The sequence below is a fragment of the Scatophagus argus genome, chromosome 14 (assembly GCF_020382885.2).
Source record: "Scatophagus argus isolate fScaArg1 chromosome 14, fScaArg1.pri, whole genome shotgun sequence".
Lineage (NCBI taxonomy): Eukaryota > Metazoa > Chordata > Actinopteri > Scatophagidae > Scatophagus > Scatophagus argus.
In genome coordinates this window covers 14,819,486-14,833,314 of record NC_058506.1, presented here as the reverse complement: position 1 = coordinate 14,833,314, position 13,829 = coordinate 14,819,486, and the positions used below count along the sequence as shown (strand labels likewise).

The following is a 13,829-nucleotide window of genomic DNA, read 5'->3' as shown; positions in this document are numbered from 1 at the left end:
TTGGCGGAATTTTCAAGAATGTTTTTATTTTTTAGTACACTAGCGAGAGGGGAGACTGTTAAATGACCTCAGGACTACACAGGGAAAAAAACTGAATAAATCTGAGATTACTTTTCTCCCTCCACAAAAAGTCACATTTAAAAAAAAAAAAATCACATATTTTTAGGTGTACTTTTCACAAATAAAACTGTCATTACCAGTTTCCACAAATGTTAGAAAACATAACCAAACATGTTCAGGTTTTTAGCTTTCGGTGTGGTTGCTGTTGTAATATTACGACTTTCTTCAAAATTTCCCTATAAGGCATAGGTCTGTGTTTTTATGGTTCAGTTACATTTAAACAACAACAGAAAACTGAAGGGTACCTTACTGAAAGAAAAAAACATATATTTGGTCATGCCCATGTAGATGGTTATGCTCAAACTCATTAAGAAAACTACTCAAACATCAAAAAAAGACAACTCATGTTGACTCAATAAAAACAAATATTTCAACATTTGAAAGAAAAAAAAAGCTGATTTTTTTTTTTTACCTGGAATTATTCATTTCTATGGTAGTCATACAAACTCAGCACAAAACAGGGCAAACGAGGAACTCAGTTAAACTCAGTGCAAAATATCTCTCATTGTGGTGGAAACAGAATAGCCAATCTCGGTTATCAAATGAGTAAAAAAGACGTAACAGTGCGTCAGTAAAAATTTGGTGGTATCCTCCTGTAGTGGTAGTTTTCCTTTGATTTCACTGGAAAATAAAAAAACTACCGGTAAAGAGGTCACCAAGTTATTGTTGTGTTCAAATTCAGTTCTTAAGTACGTCATTTTAAATAAAGTATACCTTCTCCACAAGCACATGGTTCCACAAAAATTCCTATAACTGATTAAATTTTAGTGTGTTATTTCCTACTAATGAAAGGACAGTATGTTAGTTTACACATTTATGGGCTCTCCAACTTTTAAAAAATCAAAACAAATTATTACACTATAGTCACCTAATGGCCTAATGATACTGTGAATAGACATATCAGTATTCGACAGCAATCAAAGGGTTCAGTGTCATAAAAATAAAGAGAGATAATCGTACTGCACTTTAGCAAATCAAAATATGTACAATTCAGTAACTAAATTTCTGAATAGGCACTTTAATTCAAAACAGTTCAGCCAGCCCTCAGAGTCATCTTTGATGATAAACATCACAAAGACACGGCAGTAACTTTGTTTTTTTTGTTGTTGTTGTTCTTGAGAAAGAAGATTAAATTAGATAACAGAAAACCCAGAAACAGCATTAGCCCTAAAACCACATCAGTAGATTTGAATAAATTCCATTCTAACATCAGGCACACACACACACATACACACACACACTTGTAAAATGCACACACAGGGAAGCTCTATTTTCCAAGTATAAAGTAGGAGGATCTGCTACAGTATAGGAAGGAGATATTTTAACATGCACACATAGTACAGAACACATACCCACTTCCCTCATGGCTTCCCTACTGAACATTGTACCTTCTGTGGGAAGATTCGTAGTGCTTTTTTTTCTTTCTTTTTTCTAAGAAAAGGTGCTTTCTCCATAGAGCAGTACTATTTTTGAACAGGGTAAGATCATCATCGTCACACAACATAAACAATCCATAAATTACAATCAAAATAAATCATTACATAAATAAATCAATTCTGTAAAATAAATAAATTAATAAGTGAGAAGACCGATCAAGAAGAAAAGAGGCAGGCAGTGCTAAAAATTTAAGATAGAAGAGATGCTCCTGGACACTGTTGTGGAAGCAGTTTGGGTTGTTGGCCTAATCGTATGTACAGCATTTAGAATTTTGTTGTACAACATATTTTTTTCTTTTAAATTTAAAACTCTTAAAACTGCTCCCATCACGGATGTCAGTGTCCTTGTCCAGTTGTTCCCACCTTGGCCATAAGTCATAAGTGAACCTTCCTCCACCAATGAACAGACACTTAATGCAACTTTAATATTAATGACCTTTAGCAGTACTTAGTGTTACTGTTGGTCGTCTTACAAATACTTGATGGAAGCTAGACAAATACAGGTCCTGTAGTCAGGAGCAGCTCCACCACAGAGAACAGAGTAAACTGCACCTGAAACATTTAGGAATCACCCCATGCAGTTGGCGGGAATCGGGGCATTTAAAGAGCATACTTAACGAACGGCACTGGCATATCACCACAGTAGTACAAACTTAGGAGCAAATACATTTTTTAGCTTCCTTGAATGGTTGCTAAATGTGCATCTCAGGTGATTTTTAGGTAAACTTTAAAACTTGAGGTGTTCTTGATTCACAGTACCTTACCTTAAAAAGTAGTGCATTCACATTCAAGATTACAGTAATCCACCCAATTGGGGAATTAAATCAAGAACGCCTCAAGTTTGTCACAAAGTTCAGACTAGTTTGATACTATGTTAGAGAGAGAGGAAGTGCTTTTATTACTGTGAAAGCAGTTTGTCGTTTTAGTCAAAAAGCCAAACAACAGCTCAATTAATCAGTGCTGTTTTTTGTTTTTTTGTGAAATCAAGTTCGATGGTTTTTGAAGTTGAAAACAACAAACTGCATCCTTACAGCAAGAGCTGTCTTACAGTCTGTGCCTGCGAGGGTCGGAGCGTGGCGGAGAGGGTGGTGGAGGCAGGGTGACCGTAATTGGTGGCTCCACGGGGTCATCCATGGGCAGGACGAGGCGGGTGCCCCTGATCGCAACTTCATGTTCCGCCAAGGTGAGCTCGTGCTCCAGACCTTCATCGGATGGACCACCCCCTGCACTGGAGGAGCGCTTACAGTTCATGGTGCGAGATCCAGAGGCATCCGTGCTGACAGTGACGTCGGCGTACATGGAGCTCACGCTGGCATCGTTCAGGATGAAGTCAGAGTCGTCGTCGTGGAGCTGACCTTCGTTCTGGTGCGTGGGGAAAGAGGAAAAAAAGTAGGAGGGAAAGCAAAGGGATTGAAGAGATGAAGAGGAGTATAATCACAGGAGACAGAGAGATGAGAAATAAAAGTCTAATCCATTTGGGCACAGAAATGGGAGCTCCACCACCTAATTTCTACACATAAGTTTGAGACCTCTATGTTACGCTGGCCAACAAAATCTGTTACAATTCTCAAAGTTCATCTTTTAAAGAGGTAAAACAACTGTATATTTTAAATAACAATTATTAAATTCATGCAAAAAGATCAAACTCACAAGTGACACTATTGTATCTGTATATCCATGGATTTCAGAGGGTCAGGAAGTTACTCATTGGGTTTTTAAAAAGTGCTGCTTTAACTGTATTATATTATTCTATGTGTCCAAACCTCGTAGGCCTGTGGGCTGGTGAGGCATCGTGCCAGCGGTCCACAACAAGCAGGCAGAGTAGCAGTGAGAGGAGGACCGCTGTGGGTGAGCAGCGGCTTCAGGTAGCTGGAGAACAAGCTTTTGTCAAGGACTTTTAACACTTTAAGTTAGATAGTGTCTATGGTCCACAATCAAACCCAACATATTGATTCTCATACAGGAAGACTCTCAGCTACAACAGCCAGAGGTAATGTGTCTGATGCTGTAAAATACTTGCCGTCTCCACTACAGGAGACTGTATATTTCCCACCATTTGGGAAGAGCGTCCTCTGCTGTCCAAGTCTGAACCGAGCATCCACACTTGGGAAGTCAGGATCTTTAACATACAATCCTTGGCTCAAAGGATACTTGTGGTCAAAGTTATACCAGATCCTGAAGGGCCAGGCGCTCTCATGTTTGGTGTTCCTCCGCTGTGACCCATCCAACACCGCTGAACTCTGTTCAGTAAAACATTTATTAAATTTGTTCATGTTTAATTATTTAGATTATTTTTATTTTTACTCACTACTAGAGTTAGCAACTAGCAACAATTACGCTGGACTTATTACTACAGTTAGCAACTGAACAAAGCAACAAAAAAATGTGCATTTCAAACTGTACTTATTACTTACAGAGGTGTCCTGATCAGAGTCCACACCCACTCTGAAAGAGATGAAGTAGCAGAGAAACATTGAACAGAGGGAATAAAACACACCCAAACAAAGCCAAAAGCATACAAACAGATGTCCAGCCTTACGGTATGCTCATGAAGGACAGCATAGGCGTTGTGCCGCCTCCACAAATCCAGACAGTGAAGAAGACAATTAAGAGTGTGGTCGAAAACATCATCTGACGGGCGTAAGTCGCTGTGTCTCGGATTGAAAGAGCAAAGGTCATCGCGCCACGCAGACCTAGAGGAGACAAAAGAAACCAAAAGACAGCATGAGAGGGACCTATTCGTTCGTATCCTATTCGAGACGAGGTGTGCAGAGTACAAGAAGTATTACAAGAAATGCCACAAAATACGTTTAAGCTTCACTGCAGAAAATACTGTGGGACATTTGCTTATTTGGGACTGTGTGTGTGTGTGTGTGAGAGAGAGAGAGAGAGAGAGAGAGAGTAGAAGAACTTTGCACATTAATTATCATGAGATCTTCACTGATCCTGTCATGTCAGGACATTTATAGGAATTTAGCTAAAAGTCACAGATAATTTTTCAGTGATGTGTGCCTATATAAGCTGGCTCAGTTTTTTTTTTATTTATTAATAAAATGGAAATCATGAACAGAAATTCAAAATGTACAGTGTTTTTCATTGCAACATTAAAACAAAGGTTTTCTTCTTTCGTCAGTTTAAATGTTGAGTAACTTGATGATAGGCCGCTGAGTGAGGAAATGACCTTGGTTAGTTTTGTGATGGTTAAAATATTTTCCGAGGTTTGACAGGTCTGCTATGCTGCTTCTTCTTGGTAATCTCAAAACAGTTCAAGATTTTTTTATGCACAGTGAAAGGAAATGACCCCACAAAAAAACATGTGAAGAGACATGTAGGGGATTTCTATTATTAGCCAGTTTCAAAACTAAATGTCACCTGACGTAGGGGCTGTTATTCATTACAATCAGAGTAGGAGTTGTTGGTCTAGAAGGAGACGGTCTCAGCACACCGTTATCTAGGCTGATGCTTTTTAAACTGCAGGCTTGAATCTGCTCCGTTCCACTGAGAGTTTAATTTCATGTAACCAGGTCCCAGCTGAGTAGTAGTCATTTCGGTCCGAGCCTACGAAACTTGAAGGTCTCTTTACATTCTCAACCAGCTACATGTGAGAGCCCAGAGCTGACAGTGGAGAGACTCTGCTGTCTCGGGTCATACCTGCAAACATCATGACATGCTGAAAGTTTGAACCGATCTTGTTCCTGCGGCCCAGGTTGAGCAGGAATGACAAAGGGTAAATGTTTGCCGCCCTGCCCAGAAAAACTGCCACCTGCACAACATGAAGGTCAAGGACACAGCACACTATGTACAATGAGTTATGTAGGCAAGCTGGGATAGAAACTAATCATTAGCAGTTTGAAAATTTGATCTCATTGTTGACTAATCTGTCATTAAAAATTGTTATTTCTGTTATGCTGTGGCTCCATGAAGCACTGAACAAAATAGTCTTTAAAATTTAAGCTGGTTATCCATACTCATAGCATTTAATAAAACAACCTATTACTAAGTAGTATCAAAACTCATCTACTCAAATGATACCTGCATTTGATACTTTCTGTACCCTGATGGGTGTGATTACTACAGGAAGTGTGGTACCATCAAAACATTTACTGTGTGTCTGGGAGTCGAATTTAACAACAACAAACGGTACAACATTCTTCTGTCAGACAGCTAAGCATCCTGGAGCATTGAGGAAGGATTTGATTTGTTTTGTGTCTCATTCGCAACCAAGTAAAGGATACAAAGGCTCCAATGATGAACAAAGGGTTGAAAACATGCGACTGGAAGGAGAAGAGAGTCAGACCCATGTAGGAGAAGATAAAGTTCTCTGCCAGGAAGTTCAGCAGCTCAAACAACTGATGAGGAAGAGACATAATGTGAACAAACATCTGAAAACTTAGGCAAACATCATCAATACAGAATCAGTAGTAATAGTACTGGGCTTCACAAAATGTGCAAATTGCTATGACTATGCAATGCTTAAAGATGCTAAAAGATGGTATGTGACTGCATGTCACCTGTTTGGTCCTGTCCTGAGAGTCGGGCGAGAGATTGTTGAAGGTGTAGTGAGCCTGAGTGATGCCACAAAACAGCACAGCCACCACACCTGAAGAAAAGCCCACATTACACAGATCTCACCTCAGTATCACTGACAACAGACTGAATTATATTTTACTGGAGTGGGGAAAGACGAGTCTGGAGATTTTTTATATTTTTGATAATGTTGATGACCCCAATGAAAGGAATAAATTAATTCAGCAATGAATTAATCCTAAAGTACTAAGAAGTACTCTCTGTTAAGTTTACACATGAGTCAGTCCAACATACTGTACATTGTACTGTCCTTTGTTCACAAAGAAGACCTTAAGAAAAATGTGAAAAGGGAAATAATGGACAGAATAACACATCTAACACTGTCCCATGACATCATATAACTTGCATTAGCTGGTTAGATGATTTCATTTGCCCTGGCATGACAGACTTACTCTTCCTTCCTACACTAACTGCTAATCATTTTTAAGCGATAGCTGAAACTTCCTAAGAAGGAAACCTGAGACGGCTAATAAAATCTGCATGCTTGACAATCAAATGACGTAAAAAAGTCATTCACATTTTTTGCTGTGTGACATTCTGTTGTTAAATGTTTTCATGCTTATAAATTGTCTAGCTTTCTTGTACTTATCTATATGTTTCTGTTTTCTGTCTGTTTTTTAATGCAGTTAACAATGCCTTGCTTTACTCTGTGTTCAATAGTCGCAGTTTTTAAATGGCATGCAAGAGTGCTGTGTGCAGTTGTATACCTGTGAACCCGCAGGCCTCAGCCAATAAAAAGGTGCTCCAGGACATGAGGAAAAAAAGAGCTGTCTCCAGTAACGGGAAGTCCCTCAGCTTGGTGAACTTGGTCACGTGACGGAAACTGAAAGTCAAGGTGCAAAACACGAGAGCACATCCACATACAACCTCCTCATATGTGACCGCAGTCTGTTTTTCTGGCTCAAATGTGACTCGAAGCTGCCCATGCACATAACTGTTTTAAACCTCACTGTGTTACTCTGTTATTGCTTATGCACACCTGTGAATATAAATGAACATTATGTGGTTGTAAGCAACAGGTAAAAGGATATCAGAGCTGTCATGACTCCAGTGGCCACTCCAAGAGCAAAGGATCCACTAAAGACGCCCAGGAAGATGCCGAAGGACTTCAACAAGGCCGTGGCCTCAAAGCTGTGGCTGTTGTCGCCTGCAGGCTGGTACGCCACGATAGAGCTGAAGGACAGAGAGCACACACAAATAAAAACACTTACATGGAAAAAGGACACAGATACTAAGAAATCGGGAAGGGCAACTGGTCAAATGTTAAGCTCATGCTCACATCAGGACACAACAGAGAGATTCTCAGAATGAACTCGGGCATCAAATCAAAACTGCAGCAACCCAAATCCAATAATGGCTGACATTATCAGCCAGGTGTTTATCTAATTTTGGATAAATTTAGAGGATCTGGGTTACCCCCTTTAAAAATAGCCACAAACATATATCAAACATGGACTGGGGTTGGGTTTTACAGTCAGAAAAAGAATGGAAGGTGTGGGTATTGCATGCTTAATTCTGACTGTAACTTGGATCTCTCAACACCATTTGTTTTATATCCAATAAATGTACTTTGTATTAGTGTAGTAGAGTAGTGCCCAAATGACCTCAAGACCAACAAAGCCAATCATCAACAGTAATAAACCTTTTATGCACACAAATTCTAAAAACTTTCATAAAAGAATAGTATTTTCTGGTCAGTTGCAGGAGTCTGGAGAGCACAGAGAAAACTGAAAAATGATACAAGGAATGATATGAAAAGGTTAGCGTATCAATGGAGTGTAGGGGAAACCATGATCATCCTAATGGGTGGTGGTTCAAGGCTACATTCTAAGAAAGAGATCTGCATCACATCCAGCGAGCTGAGATGATCAGGTTACAACACTATGAGGCTGTTTATACCTGGCATTCACATGTGAGATTCAACCACAGGTGGATAGCTATAAGTCTGTCAGTTCAGGCCTGGCATTACAGTGCGTCTCCACGCGCGTATCAAGTGACCAGCCTTGTGATCGCATCTCACGTCCATGCTTAATATGCAAATACCCACGTTCCAAATGGGTTTATTAACAAGTAGACCGACAGTAATAGCCAACATGCTGGGACAAGTGGACAAAGAAATAACTATGTGTACAATTTATTCACTTTACAAGACGGCTCCATTAGTAAAGAACCTGTTGTAGTTTACTTAGTAGTAGTAGATTACTTAACAACTAACAAAAGTTTTAAGGGAACTTTCTCACCTGGTGACAAAGAAGTAGACCATATCAGTTACTGTTTACTGTATTAATGATAGTTTGACGTTTACTGTCAATACAATGTCTTCCATAAAGCTGTTGGTTTTGCAGGCTGACACATTTGTGAACAAACTGCTAAAAGCATGTGGCTAAACGTATCCCTGACCACCTCCGAATGTGCTCTGAGCAATCATATATCAAGGTGTCCTCAATGCATCTTGAGTGCATTCACACCTGTACTAAAGAGTCAGCCACTTGTGTTTGGGTTGCCCATTGTATATAGTAATGCCAGGTATGAACAGAGCCTATAACTCAGCACAACCCACACAAACAACCCACCCAACCCACCCACCGGGGAGTAAATGTCTGGTTTTCCCCCAGCCATTCCTCCTCCCTCTCTGGCCAGACTGGGCCATTGTCTCTTGGGGAGAGCACAGCCCCCTGCCTACCCTGCTTCTCCAAGCGAAGGAGAACACTGTATACATACGTACAGGTAGGCGATGAATGACACAGATGGGTGAAGGAGGGCAAGCAGTGAAAATGACAAGGACTGATGTTAGTGTCAATTCCTGTGCAACGTACAACACAAAAAGCTGAATATGCCACAAGTGATGTCATTACAGTACAAAGCCGGAAATTGAAGGGCAGGTTCACATTTTTCAAGTCAGCCTTATAACAATATTTATGTATGTACATTTCAAGGTACTGGCCATCAAATTATGTCTCCATCATCCAATTCTAATTTAAGCAATGATGGATGCAATCTACAGTCCTCAATCCATGTTAAAATTCTTTTTAACTAAAGCTGATATTACACATCAGTGGATAACTTCTATCAGATATCTTCCAAATTTATTGCTGTAACATCCCTCAGCTTAAGCTTAGAGAGAAAAAGACTGCACAGGAAAAGGAAAAGCTGAAATTTGTTGCAACTACTACTTGATCTGTTTAACTTGGACTACTTGAGCATCACGTGAGCTTCACCTGAAGTTAGGATGTATTATTGCACAAAAAGTGTGCTGTGGATTTTTTTTTTTTTTATTCCTCTGCTGGAGACAAGATAATAAGAAGGGATCCATTCACAGTCAGTATGGACCGGGGTAAGGCAAATGAAATGTACATATTGTTAATGCTGCTGCGTGGGTTGTGTGTCTGTATTTCTGGAGTATGTAATTAAAGCTTACGAAGAGAGGACGATGGCCACAGCATCATTTAGGACGCTCTCCCCAAACAGTAAAGCATAAAGATCCACGTCGACTTTTAGCTCATTGAAAATAGCCAGCACCGTCACTGAGACAGAGAGGAGAAAAGAAACACCAAGTGCATAAGACAGAATGATTATCCAATAACAGAACCCATAAAGAGTCACACTACTTTCATAATACACACAAAAACAGGGCAGGTTAAAGGGCAGCTCAGTCATTTTTTCCTTGTTGTGTTCCTTTGTATCTAAATGTGAACATTTAACTATTGGTCCAAAGGCGCATACTTTGGCGTCAAAATGCCATTTTTCCCAAGACCCTGTAGGTCTGTGACCTGATGTAGGTTGACGTAGGAAGACCTGAAAATAACGTTTTATTCATCTGGTTCACTGCTTTGTTCATGACCACCGATGCTGTCTATCTCTCTCTGACTCCTTCACTCTGCTGGAGAGTAACTTTGAACAGTGTTTTTACAAACAGCAACCAGCAAATCCTGAAATGAGGCTTCAATAATAACAAAATCATTTTCCACCTATCAGCAAAATTCTGTGTGTGCGAGTCGATGGAGTAGAGAGCAGCAGCGGTTCATTTTAAAAACACGGAAAACAACGGGTGGTGGAGTTGCCCTTTCAGTAAAAATCTGACTCTAAAAACCATGTATGATAGCAATACCTACCTGGGTCTGTTGCAGAAACGATGGCTCCAAAAAAGAGGCAGTCAGTAAAGTAAAAATCTCCCCCAAGCTGGCCAACAACTTTCATGAAGGACACAAATCCATACATAATCAGCCTATGAGGAATGAAGGAATGTAAAAGTCATCAAAGAGACACTCTCGTTCAACAGACTGATAAGATGAAATCAGATCTTCTGAATGTAAGGCATATTAGTAAAAACATAATTATTTCAGAGGTGACCAAATGACTTACCCAATAACAAAGCAGGATATAACCGTTCCCATGAAAGCATAGGCCAGGATGGAGCCGATGTTTCTAAAGAAATGTCTCTGACACAGACAAGGACACAGACATGTTACAGAGACTGTCTCATACAAGTAGTTTTAGCTAATTAGTTGTAGGTTTGAGGCAATATGCAAATTTATGTGCAAAAATCACATGTAAAAATAACTTTTTTTATTGCATTGTGCTACTTGGCAATATACTGTACAGGCCTTTTAACAAATACCGTAATGTATATATATGTATATATGTATGTATATAGTTAGTCTATTGTCAGTCTTTTTAACTCTCTTACCCTTTTCAGACTGTAACCAGCATGGAAGATGATGGGAGGCAGCAAAATGTTGAAAAAGACTTCTGGGTCAAAGGTCACCTGAACACAGTAGTACGTTATGAAAGGTTATACACCTGTTTTCATTTAGTTTTCCCCACATGTTGAATCTGACATGTTACTAACCATAGTGTCTTTTTATGTATGCAAATTAGCTAATTAACATAACCTCCCTGCCAAGACTTTTACATATTTTTAGACAGAGATTATGTTTATGTTAGTGTTTACAGAGGTTTTCATCATCAAACAAAATTTTTCTCACATTAGGCACTCGCCAGCTAGTTATTTCATATTCTGGGTGAGAACAGCACACCAAAAACAAACACTTGCGCCCTCCACTCAGTCCATCTCCTTGCCTTTCTCAGCATCTCATCATCCTGCACTTGGTGGCCTTTTCCCCGGCTCACTTCCCCCTTCAGGGTGTACTCGTAGAATCGCCCGCTGACATTGACCAGCAGAGTGGCAGGGCTGGCGTTGACAGCACAGCTGAACACCACATCACTCATGCTTTGGGGCACGTGGACGCCAAACCGCAGGATCACACCCACCAGCAAGCCTTCAAGGTGGAAAAGAAGAAGGGAGAGTGAGTGAAAAATTAGCCAAGAAGCTTCAGTAAAAAGTAATAATAATAAACAATGATAATATCCTTTAATTTTATAGCAGTTTTTACAATGTATTTCACAGATAAAAAAAAATCTATAAAAGTCTATTAAAAGCCAGTTTATCAAAATTTGTCTGTTTTGAAATGGCATTCTGAAGCACCTTCTTTGAACTGAATTTGAATTTGATTGGGTATAAGACAACAAGGTGACAATTACACGTTCCTCATTTACTACCACATATGATCGACCATACATTGACTGGTTGATTGGCTAGTGGCAAATGATATTCCATATGAATGTGAACACCTGCACACTAACTGTATGCTAATATGGAGGCAGACTCCGGACCACAGAACAAACTGTCAGATTATCTTAACTGGTTAAATTAGAGGAGCTAACTAACTAGCTAGCATGGACGCTAACTTAAGTTATCTGACATAAACGTTAGCTAACATTAGCAGTCTTACCATAGATCATGGCTAGTCCTGTTTCATGCAGGAAGCGAAATCGGCGGTGTTTGAACAGCCATATGGTTAAAATGGTGAGTGTTAAGAGCATTATGAATATGAGCAGGTTGGCACTGTCCTGTCGGTGGCTCTCCTCAGCCATCCTCTCTGTTGCGACGTTGTCCATCTCATTGCTCTCGCCTCGGCTCCCGACGAGAAGAAATGTCATCAGAAAAGGCAACAACAGGAGCGCTTTCGACGGTGTAACGCCAGGAAAGCGCCTCAGTGTGAATCCCATTGTGACTTTCTGTGAAACCGTTACATCTGTCATTGGATTAGTAAGTGAAACTACTGCTTGAACGAGATATCGGCGAGACGAGAGCAGCTGACAGCTTCTTCCGCAGCGGTTATCAAAACACTGGAACTTCCGGCTCTTCAAAATAAGAGACACTTCATGGGGTTGATGGTTGGAGTTTGTTGTCATTACAAAACCTTTCACTAGAAGAGAAAAAAACACAAACAAAAAAATTAAACAAATGGTAAATATAGATAAAAAATGCAAATAGAATAAGAAAGTTAAGCATCATGTTAATAACACATGATGTTACATGATTTTTAAGGGAAATTATTTATGACACAGCTATATATTGTGTAACTTTAATATAGATTATGTAATCATTACACCTACAGATCACACTTAAGTGCAGTGTTTACAGCTTTAAATAAAGCATGTCTCCTTCACAACATGCAAAGTTTTCCAGAGTATTTTTTTAAGCATGTTTGATCATGCAAATAGCCATGCAAGCCACATTTGCAAGAAAAAGTAAAGAAATTATGCCACAGAAGGAAGCTGGCTTATAGACCTAATCACCTATCACTCAAAAGTTGTGAAGGTTCTCAGTAGTTCTTATATAGCCTTCTTGGTCTAATTTTGAGTTTTGTTTTTAATTGTCTTGCTTTGGGAAAGCTGATGCTTTTGCTCTTGTAAATAAAAGTAAATGTACTGTATTCACTTCACTTTGTCTCTGCAAAAGTTGCACCTTGCAGTCCATACAAGACTGTCTTATCTTGATTACTGCTTAGTAATCTTATGACATGCTAGCAAAAAAGAGCTGGAAACGCTTCAAAACTTCAAGCTACAAAGCAGCATCCACAACAAAAGGTTTGAAGAATTATCTGTAGTGGTTCTAAGTGCTTTGTAGATTTAGGGTTTCGACATAATTCTGTTGTTGGATACAGTTTTAATGTTGGGATCCCAATAACCAAACAAACAAATTTAATTAAGTGTCTAACTACAGTTAATACAAGTGGCCAATAAATCGATCAGCTAGTAATCAAAGGACATATTTCAGCACCTCTTTTGCTTTCAGTGAACTGTTTACAAGTAGGGGAAAAAAACAGCCTCGCCGTTTTAGCCTGAAATTGATTTTACAAGTGATTTGAATGCCTGGGATTTGAAAGTCTTATTTGTAATGTTTATACAGTTGATTTTCAAGGAGAATAAAAATCATCCCAGCAGCATTTAGGCCTGCAACTGATGATACAGTTCAGTCTTGATTAATCTGCTGATTATAGTCCCCATTAACTGATTTATCATTTAGTCCATAAAATGTCATTAGAAAATGTTCTCATCAGTTTCCCAGAGCCCAAAATTATTTCTGCAGCTTGTTTCTTTTGTCCAACCAGCAGTCCAAAACTCCTTCATTTACTACAGTAAATTACAAAGTAAAGCATCAAATCTTTACATGTAAGAAGCTGAAACCAGCAAATGTTTGATTTTTTTTTTTTTTTTTTTTTTTTTATTGCTGGAAAAATGACTGAAATGGTTAATTGATTATCAGAAGTTTTTCATGGATCGGCTAATCAATAAATTCATTAATCCTTGCAGCTCTAGTGGTTGTGCTCTGGATTTGTG

The 13,829-nt window shown here is 39.3% G+C and overlaps 1 protein-coding gene across 1 annotated transcript; it reads right to left on the bottom strand.

The window, feature by feature from the left end:
* Positions 1 to 6: 6 nt before the first annotated feature.
* On the bottom strand, positions 7 to 12,350 carry LOC124070412 (sodium/hydrogen exchanger 6-like). The gene is made up of 16 exons (XM_046410305.1): positions 11,936 to 12,350; positions 11,223 to 11,422; positions 10,831 to 10,908; positions 10,506 to 10,582; positions 10,256 to 10,368; positions 9,562 to 9,667; positions 7,175 to 7,316; positions 6,851 to 6,956; positions 6,068 to 6,156; positions 5,792 to 5,905; positions 5,208 to 5,319; positions 4,096 to 4,249; positions 3,971 to 4,001; positions 3,708 to 3,796; positions 3,320 to 3,425; positions 7 to 2,918 (listed from the first exon to the last, which is right to left on the bottom strand). The coding sequence occupies exons 1-16, from the start codon at positions 12,243 to 12,245 to the stop codon at positions 2,601 to 2,603; spliced, it is 2,145 nt and encodes a 714-aa protein (XP_046266261.1). The 5' UTR covers positions 12,246 to 12,350; the 3' UTR covers positions 7 to 2,600.
* Positions 12,351 to 13,829: the final 1,479 nt, after the last annotated feature.